Source organism: Trichoderma breve, chromosome 3 (genome assembly GCF_028502605.1).
Source record: "Trichoderma breve strain T069 chromosome 3, whole genome shotgun sequence".
Classification (NCBI taxonomy): domain Eukaryota; kingdom Fungi; phylum Ascomycota; class Sordariomycetes; order Hypocreales; family Hypocreaceae; genus Trichoderma; species Trichoderma breve.
The window spans coordinates 2,793,645-2,814,666 of NC_079234.1; the positions used below are offsets into that span (position 1 = coordinate 2,793,645).

Sequence of the window (21,022 nt, forward strand, 5' to 3'; positions counted from 1 at the left end):
CCATACACTTCGTAGTCGCACAAGCACGGCGGCCCCGGAATAATGCCTTGTCGAGCATCTAACGGGGCAGTTTTCGTTGAAAAGATTGTCCTATTGGTGGACAGAGCAGAGCCCTGATACGGTTGCAGAGAGTGTATCTCGCGGTGCTTGTATGCGTTAGCAAAGGTGATCAATGCAGTCAGCATCAGCTCTTCAGGCAGGTGGAAACTCATAATGCAACGCTCGATACTACTATGTATTATACCACTGCTGCTGCACTTTCTACTATAGGCAGTATCGAGCACTGGGCAGAAGCTGGCTCCTCCTGTATACAAAACGCCTCAGCGTCTTTTGTCCGAGAAGGAATTCGTATGCTCCGAGACATGCACAAGACCTACATGTACGAATGCTCCGCTGAATGCAGGGCTATATTGCTGCTACAGGGGCAGGCTAAGCTGCCACGATAAGCGATGGATGAAGCCTGGCCAGTCCCAAGTTTAATTCTGTCAGTGGCTGAGAATGCCCTTCTCCCACCTGCGGTAGAGTATTTGGCACGGACTGCGGAGTAAGTCTGCTAGTATGTACTAGTAGTTATCACCAGATCAGAATAGAAGGCTAGCTGGAATGTCGACAGCAAAGACTCCTAGCGCAAAGCCAGGTCGCCGTCAAAGTCGAAACGAAACAACCCTGGAAAATCCCCAAGGCTTTAACCGACTCCGGCGTGTTTCGCCTTCTAACCATTGCCTTGTAATCGTTTCTTGATTGGCCCAGCGTCAGGACAGGCCAGATACGCCACAAGGCCCGGGGCTGGCGGCCATGCCGGCTCGGGATTTGGGGGGATGCTCTTGGGGGCCATCTGTAGTGGGCGGGGGACGGATGGCCAGTGCTTCGTCGTTCATGGGTGAGGGGGGGCAATTAATCAAGGGACGGATGCTCCGTAGCAAACCATGCACCGTGCCTTGCACATAGCCCACGTGTATGAAAGGCAGCAGCAGTTTACAGTATATCGTAAGGGCTTGTAAGCGTTTGGTGGTTGGTACTCAGTGGTATTAGATGGGTTGCCTGCAAAAGGATCCAGGAGTGTCGTCCAAAAGGATCTCGTTTTGGCAGCGCAGTGAGGCTGCTAGTGCTGTTGGCCGGCGGTTCACTTCGTCATAGTGGCTGGGTGGGAGCTGAGATTAGCTTGCAATGGCGCTGCGAAGACAAAGCTGGGAGCTCGACGGGTCGGTACGAAGGGGCGCCGGAGAGATTCGCGCCAGTGTGAGCCATCCCGAGAGGATACTGTCTGGGGTGATTTTGCGATGCTTCCCAGGAACAAGCGGTCTTGGGTGACTCGTATGGCCGCAATACCGCAAATAACGTGCACGTTTTCGAATACTGTAGCAAAACGAAATCACCTTGAGACAACTGTCAGCATCAGAGTCTATACACACAGATGTCGTCGTGCCATGATCCCTGGTGCGTGGAGCAATCGCGCCGCATATATACAACTAGTCCGTGAGGCTAGCAGGCCAAACAACGGAGTTTGTCTCGTGTCGTTTCGCCCTGCTTTCAGAGACTAGCAAAGCAGACAGACTGTGTCCGAGTCAGGTGCCTCGATGGCGAGAGCTGAGCTGCAAACTGTCGATAGCCGTGCCGTCCAGGGAGAAAAAAGTTTTCTCTCTTGTTCGGATGAACTCCGCAGCTCGATTCCATCACGACAGCTCTCTCGATAGCGCCAGTAAGCGTTGGCCCGTTGATATCAGGACTGCCGCTTTAGGCAGTGTTGGACTAACCGATGGGCACCTTGGCGATACGACCAGGCTGACCTATCCAAACTCCGAGGAGGAATGCGGATGCAGATGGTGTGGAGGCACGATGTGAGGGAGTCATAGTCGAGATTGTATGTGCGTGTGCGTATGTGCTCTGCAGTAGTATGGAGTCTATATGCTGTGATCAGCCAACACAGTGTGTACAGCCTTTCGAAAGGACGGGACTCGTCAGCGTTGTTGCACCAGACGAGGCAGCAGATGGAGTGAGAAACACGTTGTCGCCTTTGATAGCCTCCGGATCCCAAGAAATGAGGCATCCCAGCATCGAGGCTCCAAATCTCGTCCCGATATTAATTTGAGCGGCACCGTTGATGCGACCCCTGAAAGCTTCCTGCGGGTTCGAGTGTTGGCAGGCTCCAGCGAGGCCCTTCTAGCGGCTGTGGGAACACGGCTAAGGGCCCCAAAGAACACGCTAGGAGCTCCAGTGCTAGACCCCTTCAGGCATCCTGGCCAGCCAAGTTCAGGCAAGCCAGGGCCCGTCTCGCCATGGCCTGGGGCGGAGTGGAGGCGGGACTTTGCAGGATTGGGATTGGAAACGGACGAGCGAGTCGGCCGTTGAGGGTCAGGGCCGAAAGGGCAAATGAAGAACGAAAAAAGATCCGATGAGGCGGGGAATTATTGTTAGAAGAAGAAGAAGAAGAAGAAGAAGAAGAAGAAAAGTGTCAAGAGGTGGGATGGAGGAGAAGGGAAGGGGACACGAGTTGGGAGAGGCGCAGACGGATAGACAGACACTAGAACATCAGCTTACAAGTCAGGTAGCGTTTGATCAGCGACTGAATGGAAGGGACTGCGTCAATCTCGTCGTGCAAGGAACATTTTGACTGGGTGAGCAATCCGAAATCCCAATTATACACTCATGCAAGAGAGCACTTGATGCCATGTCGATCCTTTTTCAAGGCTTATTTTAGACGAGCCCTGTTTTCGGCTCATTGTTTTTCTCTCTCTCTCTCTAATCCAGCTGCTCTTTCAACGTCTGGTGCAGCTAACAACTGCCATCCAGGTACTAGCAGCAGCATTAAACTCTAGCGAAAGGGGTCCATTCTTCATTTAAACAAAAAAACAGCCGGAAGAAACCCCCGTCCGCTGGAGTACCGTAAGCCCCATCCATATCTGCATCTCGACTTCTCTTTCGTATCACAACGAGTGCTTTGTTTTACATTTTCAACCACCTGCAGCAGCGGACATGTCACGAGCCGTGCTTTGTCTGCATTGACTCGCCAGCGCACATTCTCACGTATCTCATTCAACAGGTATGGAAGAAAAAACACATCAATAGATTGCTATCCATTGTAAGCTATACCTCAAGCTCCAGCACTTCTTGCTACACTAAGAAAAGTACCCGTACCAAGCGGTGCCGGCTTTCTTTCTTCTCCCCCCCCTTTGATGCACGTCCTCCCTCTTTTGCTTCACCTCTCGACCTCGCCCGTCACAGTTGCATTTGATCTTGTTCCCAGCAACCTCATTTTGATGTCTTTCCATCATTAGACATTGCCCTGTGCATTCAGTGTCATCGTGCGAATCTGATTGCTAGTGCCAACATCAGTCTGACTTGCTCCATTGTGGCACCAGGCTGTTCCTGTTCCACGTCGTGTCTTTTCCCATCACAGGCTGGACTCACTTTTAGCCAGCATTTTATCCTCCTGTGTCTCATCATCCCGGTCCCCAGAAAGCCATGTGCTTGCGGGCCTGTCGCCATTTCAGTCGTTCGATTGTGTCCCGATTCATGAACTAATTAACGACCAGGGGTCCTTTATCTAGAGCATTGATTACCTTTTTCTTTTTGCGGCCCCATTTCCACGAATAGCTAGGTAGTCGCACTACTCTGCTCTGCCTGTCGCCTCTTCGCATTAACTGCCGACGAGCTGCAGAATCCAACACGAGGACGCGGGATTCTTCTCTTCTTCTTCCACTTGGTTTGGTATCACCTAAGTCATCACTTCTGTGGAAAGCTATAGACAGGAAGGGAAAACAAGGAGGGGGCAAATATCAAAGGAACCCCCTATTCTATTCCTTACGACACATTCGATAGACATCCAGCTTCAGCCATGACGGGCTCCGCCGTCGAGTCGCGCCCGGCGAGCAGCGTCAGTTCGCCGCGCCAAGTGCGATCACAGAGTATCTCTAGCGACAGACCTTCGATCGCAAGCCATACTTTCTTCGCACCTCCGCTCTCTGTATCGCCAGAGGCCGCCTTCATTGCTTCGACTGCAGCTTCCCAAATTGTCACCAACGATCACGATGGGCACGAAGCCACATGGTACGACCAAAACGGTGTCGAGCCGTCTGGAGAACCCGCTCAGATATCCCCTGCCGCCCTGCAGCTGGTCAACAGTTTCCTCGACCAACTGCTATTAAACTTTCTACAAGTTGCCAGATCTACCTCACTTTCCGCTTTGCGACCGGCTGTCTCCGATGTGCTCAAGCCCAAGCTGGCTAAAGAGACTATAAGCAATGCCGACGAGGAGCTTAGAGAGTATCTCGGAGGCTCTGAAGAAGAAGAGTATGCCAACCCTCAAAGCCCGAATACGCGGGATTGGGACGTTGAATTGGCTTGGAAGCGGGCCAGGTTGAGGTGTATGGTCTACTCATCTTTGGGAGATTTGGAGGAGGAAGACGAAGACAAGTACATGACGCAAGAAAACCTCGAGATTGGTGAGAATGAGAAAACTTCTGACATCATCTCGCCCGCCGTGGCCATCTTCCTGACTTCAGTCTTGGAATACATGGGTGAACTCACACTTACTGTTGCTGGACAAGCAGCCAGCCAAAGAATACGCTCCAAGATTGAGAAGGAGCTCAAAGACGGAACGCGCAGCCCTGCTGCTGTTTCTGAAAGAATTGTAGTGGAGGATGTCGACATGGAACGAGTTGCGCTTGATCGAACTCTGGGTCGCCTATGGCGAGGATGGAAAAAGAGAATGCGTGCACCGCCAGGCGAGTTCGCCACCGCCCGGTCTCTCTCCATCAGCCACATGAAGGCAGATAGTCCAGCTGCTGGGGTTCACGATAAGAAGGGTCGTGCTAGTGAAGAGGACAATGGCTCTGACGAGGCGCAAGATTGCCCCGAAAACGAAAACGCTGTTGTAGAGGAAGTCCACCCCATGAACATTCCGCTACCTATGGGGGACAATGACGTTGCTGAAATCGAGGTGCCGGGTTTGGCCCACCACAGTGACGACGAAGATGAGGAGGAGGAAGAAAAGGTCGATGTTGACGCACGCCGCGTCAAATCATTCGCCGGGACAGCTTCCTTGATAGGCGATTCTCTAGCCACGGAGTCAGGGCACTACGCCACCCTGCTTGGACTTCACAGGAGATCTACCTCGCTGCCAACTTCTAGAAGGTCGGTCTTTTATGCAACAGCACGACCAAGCTCGAAATCGGCAGAGATAGAACAGGAGGCCCATGAATCGAAGGAGCACAAAGCGACACCCGAAGACAAGGAGGGCTCTCTCAAGAAGAATCGAGACTCGGATGAAAGTGGATCGGATGAATTCGACGAGATTGTTTATGAAAAGGCCGAGATACTGACATCGTCCAGAGTGTCAGTCTCTAGCACTTCTTCTCGATCCGCCTCGGATAGACCCATCCATCTGAGCCGGTCTTCCAGTGTTCACTCTGCACGCCTCATTGACGTCCCGCCCCGTAGTCCCGCCACTACTCGGCCACCGTCTCTGGAATCGACGGAGCGGCCGCGCGCAAGCACCGTTTCTGGCACAAGCCCTCTGTCACGGTCGGGAGGCGCCGACGAACTGCGAAAAGCCAAGGCAATCGACACCAGCCCGCGGACGGGAGTGCCTCTATCAGCGGCAAGATCTCCGGTCGAGAGGATGAGGCCACCAATTCCCAACGCTGCCACCATCTCCGAATCTGAGGAAGACACTGACCAAGTGAACCCCATTGCCAAGCCCGTAACGGCGTCTCGGACTCGAGATCAACTCGGCCGTCTCCCACACGGCCTGCAGACAAACGTTGGCTCTACTCCCCCAAGCGAGCACAGCCACCAAAGATCGTTCTCGTTGAAAGCCACCAAAAGCGCTACCGATGCGCAGTTTTCAGATGTTCCTTACAGAGCCGGAGCGCATCCCAATCGGCAGATTCCAGTTTCCGCAGTCGACCTACCAGTGCCGGAGGAGAGGGAGGAAACAGCGCTGCATTCCATCGCTCCTCCTCGTCAGATCCACACATCTGGCTCGTCTGCCTCTTCGAGTACTACCAGCCGATTCAGGGCGGTCAGAACCACTTCAGACGATTCATCAAACCGCGCCGAAAGCATGGCACGCAACTTTGAGGAGCTCATCCAAAGCAACCAAACCATCACATACACGTTGACTCCGGAGAATATGCGTGACATTGACGTATGTTCCCGCCTCTCTTTTTATGTAAGCATTGATAGAGTTTGCTGACGGACTCCGCTCTAGGTCAAAACACCTCATGACAGCCCGGTTGTTACCAAGGTCACTCGTAAGAGCGAGGATTTAATGCGGTCTTCACCGGTTGTCTCGAGCACGTCGCCATCAATCCCAAGAGCACAGCCCTCCAGTCCTCGGGCTCCTGAGCATAAACCTAAGCTTTCTGGACCAATTCCTCGTGCCCCTGCAGGAACCGCTGCTATGTCTGGCCGAATGGGCGGAGCTCAGGCTCGTGATGCTCGCGCACCTGGCGAGTCACTTGCAGACTTTGCCGACTTCATCAAGTCTACGGGCCCAGCGGGTGACAGAGGCCCAGCCGCTCTTCGCAATATTCGCGTTCCTGCTAGCCCGACTGCAAGCATCCCAGAGCCCAAGCAATCTACTTCTACTGTGAATAGTCGCAGCAGCGTTCGAAATCGCTACCAGCCTCGAGAGGCTGCTGCTAGCAGCAGAAACGATAATTCGGATCTGATCGATTTTATACGACAAGGTCCACCCATTCCAGGTAGTCAAAATCACATTCCTCGGCATGTGGCACCTTTCCGCAACACAATGGATGTGGACATGATGTCAGGCGCTGTGGGCGGCCGGGCCGTTGATGCGGTTCTTCCCGACATGCGTCATAGCCAGGCATCTACAAGCGTGACGGATAATTCGATGCCATCGATACAGTCCTCCGTCAACTCCAGCTCCGCGCTTCTCAAGAACAGGGGCATGCCAAAGGCGAATAAACTCTTTGGTGAAGAAGACGACGACGACATGGGTATGCCTATGCCTGTGAGGAAAACTCGCCGCGTTCGCGACCCATACGCAATCGACTTCAGCGACGAAGAAGAGGATGATGATTTCGACATAGCCCCCAGGCCTCCCCCTAAGAAGGAAGAGAGCCTTGCGGAATTCTTGCTCAACTACGATCCTCCGCCGGAGCCCCCGTCTCCACCCATGAAGATGCCAAAGAAGAAGACCAGCACACCCGGACTTATCGGTCGGTTTACTCGCAGTGGCTCCAAGGAAGTCAATACTTTCAACGAAGGTCGGGCACCCAGCAGTCGAGCTAGTGCCTTGGGATTTGGTGGTGAATCGCGTTCGATGAATGGTCGGAGCAAGCACACTCCGATCCAGATGCCAGCGGGCTACGATGCGTATGGGCCGACCAACGTCAACCCTCCTCCTGTGAGCATGAACAACATCAACAGAGCTCCCATAAAGAGATATGAGACACGGGAGCCTGTCTCTTATGGACAAACCGCAGACCTGGCGAGATTTTTGCGCGATTCAGAACCCCCGCCGGAGATTGTTCCCACTCAAGCTTCAGTCCCGCAGGACGAGCCCAGTGGATTCGCCAGAATGTTTGGGCGAAGGAGAAAGGCATCCGTTGTTTAAGAGCCGATTTCACCGTATTTTCATACTATGAACTTACATTCTTGTTTCATCCCTCCTTTCTTATTCAAATACGCTGTTTGATGGCATTGCCTGGCCCCGCGTTTTTACATTTTGCATTTTGCATCTGATATTCCTCTTGCATTTGATATATTTCCTACTCAACGATATTTATCCGTGCTTACAAAGAGTATTGATAAATGGTCCAGTCGACGGGGATTGGGTAGAGCATTTGATGGCAGCGTGCTCTTTACATCACTTTATTCATTTTATTACATCTACGATTACTGATACCCCGAGATTAATCATACGGACTGGAGAGATTCTGCGTAAAGAGCAGTCGAGATATAGGGACTGATAATTACTAAATGGGGGGACATTGCCATTGGGGCGGAAAAGAAAAATGCTGGGCGGACTCGAAGGCTGGTTTCGTTAGTCTTTTTATTTTTATTTTTTATCTTTCTCGCTTCTTATTCTTTGCAGGCATTTCTTCGTTAGCCGCATTATTTAGATGAATGGATAGCTCGTGCTACATGACTGTATTGTGTATCCGGTGAAGAAATTGGATGTGTGTGTTATTGTGTCAAGCGGAGGACAGAAAAACCGAGACGGAGAAGATTTCGAACACTCGCGAGTTGAACCGTACGCCTACAACAGGAGTAGCTGCTATATCTACATTTCCCTACTATATCTATATTTCTCTAGTAACTGCTACTATATCTACATTTTTCTAACAACTGCTACTATATCCATATAATAAAGTTCGGGTGCTGGCTGAATAGGCGCTTTACGAGTTGGTTAGGTGCTCATATTACCTTACTGAATATATGTACGTATTCATTCCGCGGTCTCGCTTTTTCTGACCTTCGTTTGTGTGTTTTCCAAGATGTCCCATGAGGACTCGAGCCTGCTCAATTTGTTGATATACTTGCAGTTGCCGTAATGGTTTGATATACGACTCGAGGGACACATAGTAGCACAAACAGTGTGAAATAGATGTTTTGAACATATGGTGAGCATTAAATAATTGAAAACTAAATTGCATAGCCGGCCGAATTTCAGAAATAGAATAGCCATCGATGCCTCTTGCCAGCGAGGCGGATTGGAGCATTACTGCGTTATATATATACGTGTACCGCGTGATTCCATACAATAAAAACAAGAAAGAAAGGAAAGAGATGAATAAAAGGATGAAAAGAAATAAAGCAAAACATCATTTCCGCGAGGATATCAATAGATCCAGGCTTAAAAACGAAAAATAAAACGACGTAGCAACAAAGATAAATAGCCACCCTTCTCACGGAGGCAGCCACCAATTAATCCAAAAATAACACAACACAATGAAAGAAAATAAGTAAATGAAGCGAATAAGAGAAATAACAAAGCCAAGCAAAAACAAAGACAAATGGTAAACTCCGGGCGACGTTGTTCCCAGTCGCTCTCACCGACCAGAAACCAAAACCTTGCGCCACGCTAAAGGACACAAAATCATAATCATAGCAATGATAAAGCATAAAAGCATAGCGGGGGGGTGAGAGAGGCCCCTTCAGTTGATCCAAACCAAATTAGATAAGTAGCAAGCAGGAGTAATGAGGCGGGGAAGAGGAGAGGGAAAAGAAGGCTCGAAAAGAGTTATCGGCAGTTGTAGCTCTCCTTTCCCAAGAGTTGCAAAGCTGGGAGTGGATATAAGATAGGTTGAGTCGTTTCATGCAGATTGGAGTATAGAGGCGGACTTGGAGGTCATTTTTGTGATGCTAGAGTGCATGTCGGGTTGAAAAAGACATGACGTTTCGTTTAATATGATTGGAGACAGTGTGGTTGACAAGACGCCGCCTTAAATCTCCATCTGTCCTGCGACATCTTCGCTCATAAGTCTCTCCCGCCTAGGACTCGTCATGTCGTAGTCGTCATCTTCGTCTTCATCCTCGTCAACGGGCTCATCTTCAGCAAAGTCGTCGTCTGAAAACTGCACAATATCGCCGTCTTCACCACGGTTCCAGTACAGGCCATCGTCCAACGGCTCTTCGTCGTCCTCGTACGGCGGTACTAGCTCAGCGTCCTGATCGCCTAGCCAATACTTTGTGCGCTTCTTTGCGCCGTCTGACTCGACCGCCGTGTGTCGCTTATGGACGCCCCCCTTTACGGGTCTCAATGTTGGGCTCTGTGATGAGATGACGGGGACGACGCGGACATAGAGATAGGCAACTCTCTTAAGCGCTCGATTGAAAAAGAAGTAGTGCACCGCCCAAATGGCGCTTTCGTCTTCCTCAAAGGGGTCGACCTCTGGGTGGTAGCTGAAGATGGTGCACTCGTTCAAGCGCATCTCTTTGTTGATCAAAGACCAGCACTGAGGCCCCCACTGGGCGTTGACGTCGCTGCCAGCGGAGGAATCATACGAGGAGCCTAAATCGAAGCCAGGTCGTGTGTTTTGCAGAATCGAGTCAAGGTTGGCCATGACACGCTTCAGGTTCCTCTCACGCTTAAAGTCGCCGGGTCGCAGGACGTGGGAGAAGTCGTAGTGAGGGTGGCTTGCGTTGAGCGTCGCAATCAGGTAAGCAAACGTCCGCCGACTAGAAAGCTCGGACAGCGGGCCAAATGCGCTCGAGTGTGAGAAGAGTTGCATGCTGCGCGATGTTGCGAGCATGTGCTCTCTGTCGGGGGGTGACAGGCTGGCGCCCAGTTTGAGCAACGCGGCATGTTGAGAACTGAGATCTTTGTCGATGTTCTTGTAGAGTTTCTTATCGGATCCGGTAGACTTAGTTGTGTATAGATCGCACCCGCCTGTAACATTGCAGTCGGGCGTGTTGAAATTGAGAGCGCCGGTTACGGCCTCGAACTCTTGGACTGGGAGGTACTGCGTAGTGGGGATGTCTCGTCAGCCGGGGATTGTCTCACGTCGGAGTTCAGCTGGTTATGTATGTATTCCGCTCACCTTCATGTTGGCTGCTAGGTGCTGCTCTGGTCCTTTGCATGAATTGATAGACGGCGGGGGGAAAACCGACAGAGAGAAATAACGTGTGGTGAAGACCGTGAATTGCACCGAAGCTGGATCTCCGAGCGATAAGCGGTGAATGCGACAATAATGACGGCGAGATTTAGAGACGGAGATTCAAAAATGTCTCTAGAGCCGGCAAGATTGGTAGCAGATAGCGTGCGGTATCGCTTTGTTCAGGGCCTCGCGTTGCGCATAAAGAGCACTCAAAGGCGAGGTCGGATTCGTCGTGGTGACGCTCGTCGGTTGTTCGGTCTCTACTCTGGGGCCGTAGTCGCGGATCCGCACGGCGATCGAGTTGAAACAGGGGGGAGAAGCGCTGCGATACAATCAAGTCCAGCGTCCTTGTCGGATTCTGCCGTGCAGTAAGTAAGCAGGGAGAAGGGCCGGAATCGTAATCTTGGTAATGATTGTCTGTCTGGTCACCCAAGGCGAGGAGGGTGAAGGAGAGGGAGGAGGAATCAGGGATTGGTGGTGTTGCGGCAAGGCTCGACCTGAGATCTAGTAGCGCAGCCGTTGTTGACGCTAAGTGCAGCTGATTCGCGAGCAAGGAAGACAGGGCTGGTGAAGACCGGCAGATTCAAAGGCAGGCTAGGAGGGCTAATGAAGAGAGAGCGAGAGGGATAGATAGGGAGAAGGGAGATCTGGCGGCACTGTGTGGTTTGTCGGGTTCGGTTCATTAGTGGACAGGAAGCCGGATCGGGGGGTGACACGCATCAGCGTCCCGACATTGGCAGTGACATCAATCAGTCGCCAGATGGTGGGGGCTTGCGTGCTGCAGTGGAGGCGGAGGCCGACGGTGGGTTCACTGTACTCACTGTACTCTGGGGGGGTTAATAGGGGGGGTTGAGCGCTGTAGCCATGTAACCCTCAACTGGTTTCTCTTGCCGGCGGCGTTTTCAAACTCCCACGTCGTGCTGTTGATCGGAAGCTAGACAAGCCAGAGCAAAGTTAGAACGTCCATCGCCATTCCGTGCATGGCCCACGTTCCTCAAGCCAGAGAGTCGGTGGGTTTTTGGCGCTTCTCCTTATAGTTCCGAATCCGATCGCCGCGTCGGCTGCGCCCGGCAAATGGCCAGATGGTCGGATAGTAAGACGACCAAGACCTGCACCACCACAACAGCCTCAGCTACTGCTAGTCATGGTGCGGGAAAAGAGGGGGCAAGTTGGCAGAGTGGGCGGTTCGTGCGAGCCCATTTGCTGGTGTCAGTTTTGGTAGTGCAACGAATAACGATGCATGGAGCTGCCACGCGCGACATCGACAAGAGGATGGGATGCGGGAGGCCGGAACGAGAGACGAGATGAGACGAGACTGTGCAGTAAGTGGACTGGATTGGAATCAATGACGATGTGGACGATGTGGAAATGTTCTTGAATTGGTTTCGACGTTGTTGCTCCTTCTTCTCGTCTCCTGGTATATTAGATTCACACCTCAACCAAATGGCCAACTCATGGCCCTTGCTCATGAATGACGGCAACACGTCCCCCGGCTCCGGGGAACATTCCCTTGATGCCTCTGTTTTCTCTTGACACGGGAGAGGATGGTTTTCCATCCTCCAAGATCTATACACACAAAGAAAATGACGCCATATTCTCTCTCCCAGCACATCTGCATCCACATTCCTATCCCCTTCTCCCCAGTTTGTCCTCTCTTCCCATCGAAGAGATGCTCAGTATCCTGAGGCTTGTGTATCAAAGAATCCCCACTTCGCGAAGCTTCTCTGTGATTTGCTCGGCCTGCTGCACCAATTGTTAACTATCAAATCCATCTCAACTCTTGCGCCTCGATGACTTCAAGAAGCTGGTGGGACGATAGGGGCATGTTATTGTGTGGTAGGTGCTGATGACGGGCCGGTCGGTGGGAAAGGATCGCTCGTCCAGAGGTCGCGCACTTGAGTACTCAATGTCGTGTGCGCGCAATTTATAGGATCTTGGTGACCTCGTCTTCGACCTTTTGCGTTTAGGAAATTCGGTGTCAGCTGTGTCAAAGTCGCATAGCCTTAACCGGGACGAGGCGGCGAAAACGCATCACGCCAGGGGAAGTGCCGAAAGTCGGTGCGATGCGGCCGTCAGAATGAACTGTGTATAACACTTACCTCCATGTCTTCGAGTGAATCCTGCTGTCCGATACAGCGCAGCACGTTCTTCTTGCTGCTCTCCTGTAGCTCTCCGGCAAGAAGTAGCTCGTCGAGGATGTAGTATGCCTTGGTGAAGGAAAAGATGATGTCGAGCTCGCACACGTTGCCGTAGTACTTGTCCATCTGCTCGACGTATCGGTGGATGATTTCAAGCGTAATCAGCTCGTTGTCCTCGGATGAGCATCCTGCGATGAAGAAGAGCGAGGCGTATCGTCGGTATACAATTTTGGTGTCTGATGATGACAGATATGCGTCAGCTAGACTTGCCATGGGCAGCAAAGCAGCGGATAGAATTTGACATTCATCACATACCTTTGTACTCCAAAAAGTTGCACATGCGTGTTCTTCGAGCGAGGACCAGCTGTGAGACATCCTTGACAATCTTCGCCTTGTCCTTGGGGGACAGCGTGGTAAACCATTTCGCAAGACGCTGATGAGAAGATAGTCGGTCAGCAAGACACCATACACCCATGGCATATTCCACCGCCATTCAACAACGCCAACAGCAACAAGAGCGACGAGGAGCTACGCACCACTTTCCCCTGACGGGACAACAGAATCAGATAGCTAGAGAGAGATGCCAGTCAGCATCATGTCGACGGGCGCCGCAGCAGCAGCAGAGACGGTACGCACTGAATCGCCATTGTGACGGGCTCTCTCACATCACCCGCGACAAGATGACAGAGGCGAGATGTGGTTTGAATAGACTTGAGCTGGCGTCTCTTGTTCGGACCAGGTAAGTTTGCCAGGTCGGTGACGAGGCAGTAGCGCGTGCTTTCCAGTTGGATGGGAGAACAGGCTGTACGTACTCCGGTACCTTGTTCCGCGCCCCGTTTTCCGCTGGTCTGGGCCGTACCTTGTGCCCCTCTTCTTTGTCACCGCGAACCTTCAGCGCTTGACGGACGATAAAAGCGCTAGAGAGCCCTGCAGTTTTAGGGCCCGGACCAGATTGGCTGTAAGGCTCAACCCCGCGTGGCCTCGCTCAGTTGATTCCATGACGAGTGTATTTTCCCCTAAAGGGTCCTCGCTACATGTTATTCCGCAAAAGTCAATTTGAGACGGCTGGTATAATAGCTATGAGCCTACACGGAGAAACATGAAGGAAACTGAAAAATAACGAGACAAACAGTGGAGAGATTCTCTCGTTTTCTAGGACGTCACCAGGCACATATAGAACATCCCACGAAAAGTCCGGCTCTGGAGACCGGCACATATACATCTTCCCCCACCTCAAGCAGCCTCTTCAGTATCGGTAAAACCATCAAGAAGAGGTCCATTTCGTGTCAGAATAGATAGCTTATACCATCTGTTTACAAATTCTATCGCCGAGGCCGCATCCCCCCAATATCCACTCAGCAACCCTCATTAGTAATGCGTGCTATGAACCGCCACAAGCGCCATCTGGAGTAGGACTACGGGATATTACCATCACATTTAGTTAGGCATTTTTGTGAAGAAAAAAAAAAGTTATTGCTCGCATATGCCGAGAACCGGGTTGATTGCTTTTACTTTATAGAGCACTATCGAACCAAAGTCGGCCTCTTATCTTCCCATCTTCTTATCTTCCATCGTTTTTGAATCTTCAAGTCTTCTCGCCCTAGGCTCTATCCCATTGCAGATATCTAGGATCCCAAACCAACATCACAATGACCAAGATCATTCTCTCCACGGGGTTTGTCCTTCCTTCAGGTCTAAGACAACTCTCTCTAATATGCTCCCGCTAACCACCTACGCCATGGCAGCAATGTCATGTCCGGCGGCCCATCCATCATTCGCAAAGGCGGCGGCAACTCCAAATCGAACCAAGAGCTCGTCAACTCTCTCCGAGACAACTTCGTTTCCACGCGGCTAGACTATGCGATTGATGCGTCGCCCGCCAACGGCTCCAACACTTTACCTTCACCCCCTCAGACGCCCGTGGAGGTGTGGACGGAGCTAGACGACAAGACTCTCTACATTCCCAGAATCAACTGGCAAGCGGCCGGCCTGCGCGAGGAGGCTAGCGATTACGAGATCACCGTCAAGCTGTTCCTCCTCCCCGGCACGTCAGTTTCGGCGCGAGAGCAGTATGCGCGCGAAGCGCTCGACCTGGTTCGCAAGGAGCTCAACATCCAAGCAATCGACCTTCTCATCGTCTCCTTTCCCGGAATGTCGTTTGAGGGCACATGCGAAAAGGAAGCTGAGCGCATCAACGCCCAGCAGGGTGACTTAGAAGAGGAACTGGCGTCGTGGAAGGTCTTTGAAGACCTCCACAGCCAGGGGCTTGCCAAGCGACTCGGTGTTGCCGAGTTTGGTACCGAGAAGCTTCGCGCTTTTATCGAGCGCACGTCGATTCACCCAACTGTCGACCAGGTCAACCTTCAGGACTGCTGCAACGTCCCCGCGCCCCTCCAAAGACTGGCGGAGGAAGAGGGCATAGAATTGAACGTCCACACCGACTGCACCGATATCCTCCCTCGTGGTACACTGCGAGAGCTGCTCGGCCACGGACCCCGGGGAGCTGGAGTGCTGGCAGATGCTGCTCACGGCGGCGCCGGTCTGGAGGGTGAGCTCTCTCCTCAATGGGTTGTTCGATATGTGGCTTTTGTCAAGGATCGCGGTGTCATTGAGAACAAGGGCTACTTTGCAGGAGCTGAGCTTCAGTAAACGGATGGGTTTTGTCGGGATTTCTTGGACATCATGTTTCTTTTGTCACTAAAAGCGATATTTATTGTTTGTTTAATTTGGTTTGTCCATTGGGATATCATATAGCGGGCATTATTACAGGGAGCTATGTCACATAATCTCCTCCCTTCTTTCTCTTGCTATTGAGAAAGAACAGAGAATAAAGAATTTTTTCTTTCTTTCTTTTTTCTTGTCTTTGCTTGTCTCATGTCACGTTCTAGCCGAGCATGCTTCTCTTGCGGCCCCTCATTCTCACTTCTTCTAGCTTCTTGAGGGCCACACCAGCTTGCTTGAAAGACTTTTTGTATGCATCCAGGACCTCGCCAAATACACATTCAGCACGAGGGTGTGTGCTTCCAAAGGCACGCTCAAGGACGTACAGGTCGACCGCCCGATCTTCATCGTGTACTCCTCCACTGGCGAGTCCAAGGTCGATAATGACAATCTCCCCCTCAAGTCCACTCGCGTTGTCGGTTTCGGTCTGGCCTGCGGGGGGGTTCAGCATCATGTTGCTCGTCGTCAGGTCGCCGTGGATGATGCCGATGCTGTGCATCTTGCCCACAGCTGCACCGATTCTTCGCATCAAATTTTTGAGCTCCTCGTCGTCTTCAATGCCCTCCGTCCTGTTCCCCAGCCTCTGGTTGATGTTCACTCGCACAGGTGTGCCCTGAACCCATTCCAACATCAGCCATCCCGCCGACTCATCCAGAGCATAGACGTCAGGAACACGGAGGCCATCTCTGCGACACTTGGAGAGAATGCGAGCCTCAGACAGGATGCGGTGTCTTGTCAAGCGCTGGTCCAGGATCGGGTGTCGCCATGGCTTCGGCGGCCGGTACTTTAGGGCGCAGGGGATGCTGGGCAGCAAGTATGTTGTCTTGTAGAGCCGACCTTCGGCGCCTTGAGTGATGAGCGTTGGCGGGGTCGACGCGGGGTTGGTGAGAATCGCGGGCAGTGGAAATTCATGCACCACTGCTTCCGAGGCGGTGGCCGCCATGGTTGGAGATTTTGGTGGGAGGCGGGAGGAGAGAAATTTGTTTTAGGCACAATCCCGGATAAGATAACAGAAATCTACAGATGGACGAAACAAGTTCTGCTTCGGGGTTGGACCGCTGCGATGCACTCTGCAGGTCATCGCAAAGTGCTTAACCGCAGTCACGGCCCTTTTTTTCCTGCAGCAAGGTTGACAAGAAAAAAAAGAGAAAAAAGGTACTACGCGCTGTAGTGGGGTTTGACAGCGAGGGATTGCCGGTGCCATTGGTTGGGGATCGACGCCCGCCAGCAACCGGCGCAGCAGTCAAGCGCAAAAAGAGGCCGATATGCAGGACAAGGAAGACGATGGAAGCACAAGTCACTGGACAGTCTGCCATTTGTGGGCTGGACTGGGTCCCGTTTTCTGCAGGGCTGCTTATTTTGGGATTCAGCAGGGGAATGATGATGTTTCTGGAAGAAAACTCTCGACACATAAAGTATTCGGTCGGCCTCCCGGTGTAAATCAGGTCAATGCTGGTCTTGGTGCCTCAGGTACTAGGTACTATGATATCTGCAGTGAAGTTAGGGAGACAAGGTACATGTACTCTACAGCAGCAAATCTCGGACTCTCGTGCCATGAAAACGCCGTACGACAGAAATCCATGTGACTCCTCCAGTCTTAACCCTTCCCCAACGAACTTCTTCCCCATCGTCATAGCTGAGTCTAGCTGATGCCCTTGCAGGGGCTGACGCAGGCGAGTGCAGAATCCGGAATCCGTCATGTTTGTTTGCTCTGTTGCTTCGCCTCTGTGCGCTCCCAGAGCCCGACTCACACACACACAGTATCTGCTCTTCCGCTAGTAGCACTATGAGTCTACCTGCTTCTCCTCCCTCGGCCTTTTTAGTCCACGATGCTTGCACACATGCCTTGGTTTGGTTCTAAAAGAGAGAGTTGCTGGCATTATTATTACCTCTCTGCTGCCACACCAGCCCAATCAGGGCTTGGATCAGGGCTCCTCCTCCTCCTCCACTACGTAATATCGCAATCCGTTTCGCCGCATTAGCTGGTGATTCTTTTTTTCCTTTTGATTCTTTCTTCTCTCTTCCCTTTTCTTCTTCTTCTTCTTCCTTTTCTCTCCTCCCTCTCTTCCCCCTTGTCAACCACCAAAGCTCCCGCCTCCTCCCGCCGGACCATGCCTTTGCCCTCCCAGGACGACATCACGACTTGTGCTTCGTTGCCCTCCGCTGCATAATGGCCGACTCAGGCTGGCTCCAGTGGGCCTACCTCTTGGCCACCACCGCCACTGGCATGTCCATCGTGATGATCGCACAAACTGCGAACTCGTACTGGGCGGCATACAAGGTTGCGCCGCAGGAGGTGGCTAGCTTTATTGACACTCTTGATTTTTCCATCGAGGAGAACGAAGGTTATGACCGGGACGTTTCCAAGGTCCAGCGCCTTGAGGACAAGATCCGCCTTAACCGCCTGCTGAGGGAAATCCAGAAAATCGGTGATGACTTGCGCGATGAGCTGAGCTGCCTGGTCCTCGAGGAGGGCGCAACCACGCTGCGGACCAGCTCAAGGCTCATGTGGGCGTCAAAACGCTCGCAGCTGGAGGAGAGAATGAGACGACTGGAAACGCTGCGCATGCGCTTCATGATGGTCTATCTAGGCATTATAACCTCAATCGCAGAAAAGCAGCCTCCGCCACCGCCACCGCTGCCCAAGCAGTTGCCGGAAAAGACCACTTACACAACACCCACCAGACCCTCGGCAAAGAAGTCGTTTGATGATCTACACCGGCGCACGCCCACCCGAAGACTTACCACGCAGGCCATCGGCCATAACGAGCACGTTGAGACACCCCAGCGCAGTGGCTGGGCTGGAGTCGTCCAGGAGTTGCAGATGTCGCCGCGGATGCGGGCACGACATGCCTCTATTGAGAAGCTCATGGAAGACTCGTCACCCAAAAGCAGAACTTAGCATCACATTGGGCTTTCCTGCTTTGTTGGGCCGATCCTGTTCCCTTACTGTTTCTTCACTCCTCCCTTTTTATTACCCTTGATTTTTTCCTCATCCGGCTCCTCTCGAGACCAACCGGTTTTGATTTACCATACCTACACACGCAACTCAACGGCATGCAGACAGTAGAAGTTTACGATGACATGGCCATGACTTTCATTACGAATCTTACACGACACTACCAGCAACGAGAACGAATAAAGAGAGACGGCTTGATAGGCTAGAACAAGTGTTCGACGGCTAGCTTTACTTTACGACGTATGAGAGAAGAAAAAGAGTTTCAAGTTTACGAGGCACGAATTGATTTCCTTTTTTATGGCGCGCGCGGATATGGATGGGATTCGGATGGGATACGGGTGTGGGCGGTGGACTACAGGTCTTTTGATGATTTTTCTCCTTTTTTCTCTTACTCAACCGCATCACATCACACTTTATTCTTAGATAGGATACCCCTTTATTCCACTTTCCTTTCATTTCACCAAGATTGCTCACGCAGCTTCTCCCTCTCCATTTTTTACCTCTATCACAGTTAATCACTTTCTTTTCTTCTATGCAACCTTTTACACTCTTTATCATTCAGCTCTACGCTTGCTCTATTTCCTTCCCTTTGCCTTTTGCTGTTTTGAATCCACAATGAATACTCTCTCCCAGGCAAATTCCTATCAATGAGCAGATAAAGCACCTGGGCCAGTACCATTCTTCTCGCCCACTGTATGCAAAGTTAGAAATTGGCAACCAGAATAAAATAAAGATGAAAGTTTGAAAATGAGCTTCAACTTGACTTACCATCCAGAGCGACCAGGAATCTGCTCACACAGTTGTAGGCAGCGACCTATAATACCAATATTCCATCGTTAGTAAATCATCGAAATGTACAGTTTCGTCAGCCTCGGGAAAATGCAAGTAGAGGAATCTTACCGTCGCCGTTATCTCTACAACCTCCTGATCATTAAAGTGCTGCTTCAACGCCGCAAACGTCTCGTCCGCGACTTGCACATTTTTGGTCATCTCATCCGCATACACCAGCGCCGCCCACTGCTTCTCGCTCAACAGTCCCTCCGGCCTCTCCCCCAACGAGTCTCTCTTGACAGTTTCCATGGCATCCTCGCTCACGCCGCCCTTGATGGCCAGGGGCGCGTGGTGACCCCATTCATACCACGCCTTGTTGCACACGGCGACGCGCGAAATAGCCAGCTCGCGCACATCATCCGTGAGAGAGGTCTTGGTGCGGACGGCACCGAGGAATGAGTTCCAGCCGTCTGCTACGTTGGGTGAGTGCAGGAGAGTTAGATCCAGGGCCTGGAGAGGGCGAGGGGCGCGACGGTCTCGGATGCGCTGCACGATGGCGGCATCTTGCTCGGTTTGGACCGGGGGAGGATCGGCGACGTAAGGGAGACGCATGGCGACGGTGATGGATGTCTAGGTGTTTATTTTTTTTAGTTTTAAAAGGAATGGACGAGAATGATACTGTTAATTGTCCACGTTCTACATATATATCTCAAGGTCCGGGGGGGGGATACCGGGCGGATTCGGTAGAAACGCGCGGGGTACCGGAGTCACTTCCCGACCCGCAGTCCACATCGGGGCCGAAAACCGGCAATTGCTTCTTCCATGACAAGAGCAGAGCAGGGGGGCAGTGACTGGGGTCAGGATGAATGTTTTTGAGTGCTACAAGCTGTACAGTAGGTTGTTAACACTGACTCAACTCTGCTTGGAGTCATCAAATATCCTGGCAGTTTACAATATTCGGAAAGAATTGTAAGATGACTGATTCATTTCATGAGTCTTGAGCAGATGGAACGAGATTGTCCTCTTCACACGCTCCACTCCAAGAAAAGGGCCATGTATTGCTAACTGCTGGTTGTTGCTTACGATTGACTCAAGTCTAAAAAGCATAGATGAGTCTACCTGTATTTAGGGTCCTGGTATTAGAGGATAGTTGATACGAAAATCGGAGGACGCAAAGCCCACCTTGTGTAAATCGCCCAATTAACAGCATGCTGCGGTTCTACAAATGCCATTTTTTATCGAAAAGAGCAGGCCACAACGAGACTATTAATGCCCAAGTGGATTCCCGCAGTGTAAGCACAGATCAAATTCGGCCAACAGCAAAAAGGCAAAAGAAAAAAAAGAAGACCTGAAACAGGTTCTGGAGGGAGTCGAACCCTCGCTGCCGGAATCAAAATCCGGAGTCATAACCGTTAGACCACAGAACCATGAAGGTTCATTGGTCAAATTTCCCGTATTTAGCATTATAAACCTTTGACGCTACAATATTTTCTTTTCGCTCTTCACTCTAGGGTAACGTCGCCACTCCGCGGAAATGTCGACTGTGTGGGAGCTGGATTTGAAATATGGTTGAAAATATTTGTCGCTGGCCGACTCATTTTTTTGTGAAGATTTCATGTCATTGAAATGATAATAGGAGGGGTGCACTGCTTTGAGCGGCGTTATGTACACACCGAGACAAAACTGCATTGTTGCTGCCAATCGTCCGTGATCCCTGGACCGGCACTCGATTCTGTCAGCGGCAGCATATAAGTTGATTGAAAGAGAAAAACATCATCTGCCTGTATATGTGCCCGGTTTCACGCATGCTTGACCTGATTTGTATAATGCTCGATGCTACATTGCATGGTGGATAAGAGTTG

The 21,022-nt window shown here is 51.6% G+C and overlaps 7 protein-coding genes across 7 annotated transcripts; 3 read left to right on the plus strand and 4 right to left on the minus strand.

Moving 5' to 3' along the window:
- Nucleotides 1–3,835: 3,835 nt before the first annotated feature.
- On the plus strand, nucleotides 3,836–7,585 carry T069G_05261 (uncharacterized protein; the record flags this gene model as incomplete). Its single annotated transcript, XM_056172471.1, has 2 exons — nucleotides 3,836–6,148; nucleotides 6,212–7,585. The coding sequence occupies 2 exons, from the start codon at nucleotides 3,836–3,838 to the stop codon at nucleotides 7,583–7,585; spliced, it is 3,687 nt and encodes a 1,228-aa protein (XP_056029329.1).
- A 1,831-nt stretch (nucleotides 7,586–9,416) lies between these two features.
- T069G_05262 (maf1 regulator domain-containing protein) lies at nucleotides 9,417–10,520 on the minus strand (the record flags this gene model as incomplete). The annotated part of the gene is made up of 2 exons (XM_056172472.1): nucleotides 9,417–10,436; nucleotides 10,515–10,520. The coding sequence occupies 2 exons, from the start codon at nucleotides 10,518–10,520 to the stop codon at nucleotides 9,417–9,419; spliced, it is 1,026 nt and encodes a 341-aa protein (XP_056029330.1).
- Nucleotides 10,521–12,495: 1,975 nt separating this feature from the next.
- Nucleotides 12,496–13,356, minus strand: T069G_05263 (clathrin adaptor complex small chain domain-containing protein; the record flags this gene model as incomplete). The annotated part of the gene is made up of 5 exons (XM_056172473.1): nucleotides 12,496–12,525; nucleotides 12,671–12,945; nucleotides 13,025–13,142; nucleotides 13,246–13,279; nucleotides 13,346–13,356. 5 exons carry the CDS (start codon nucleotides 13,354–13,356, stop codon nucleotides 12,496–12,498), a joined length of 468 nt encoding a protein of 155 aa, XP_056029331.1.
- Nucleotides 13,357–14,358: 1,002 nt separating this feature from the next.
- Nucleotides 14,359–15,358, plus strand: T069G_05264 (aldo/keto reductase family domain-containing protein; the record flags this gene model as incomplete). The annotated part of the gene is made up of 2 exons (XM_056172474.1): nucleotides 14,359–14,384; nucleotides 14,455–15,358. The coding sequence occupies 2 exons, from the start codon at nucleotides 14,359–14,361 to the stop codon at nucleotides 15,356–15,358; spliced, it is 930 nt and encodes a 309-aa protein (XP_056029332.1).
- A 235-nt stretch (nucleotides 15,359–15,593) lies between these two features.
- On the minus strand, nucleotides 15,594–16,373 carry T069G_05265 (protein kinase domain-containing protein; the record flags this gene model as incomplete). The annotated part of the gene is made up of 1 exon (XM_056172475.1): nucleotides 15,594–16,373. The coding sequence occupies one exon, from the start codon at nucleotides 16,371–16,373 to the stop codon at nucleotides 15,594–15,596; it is 780 nt and encodes a 259-aa protein (XP_056029333.1).
- A 1,227-nt stretch (nucleotides 16,374–17,600) lies between these two features.
- Nucleotides 17,601–18,332, plus strand: T069G_05266 (uncharacterized protein; the record flags this gene model as incomplete). Its single annotated transcript, XM_056172476.1, has 1 exon — nucleotides 17,601–18,332. The coding sequence occupies one exon, from the start codon at nucleotides 17,601–17,603 to the stop codon at nucleotides 18,330–18,332; it is 732 nt and encodes a 243-aa protein (XP_056029334.1).
- A 701-nt stretch (nucleotides 18,333–19,033) lies between these two features.
- On the minus strand, nucleotides 19,034–19,772 carry T069G_05267 (carboxymuconolactone decarboxylase family domain-containing protein; the record flags this gene model as incomplete). The annotated part of the gene is made up of 4 exons (XM_056172477.1): nucleotides 19,034–19,080; nucleotides 19,158–19,203; nucleotides 19,290–19,633; nucleotides 19,694–19,772. The coding sequence occupies 4 exons, from the start codon at nucleotides 19,770–19,772 to the stop codon at nucleotides 19,034–19,036; spliced, it is 516 nt and encodes a 171-aa protein (XP_056029335.1).
- Between the last annotated feature and the right edge of the window lie 1,250 nt (nucleotides 19,773–21,022).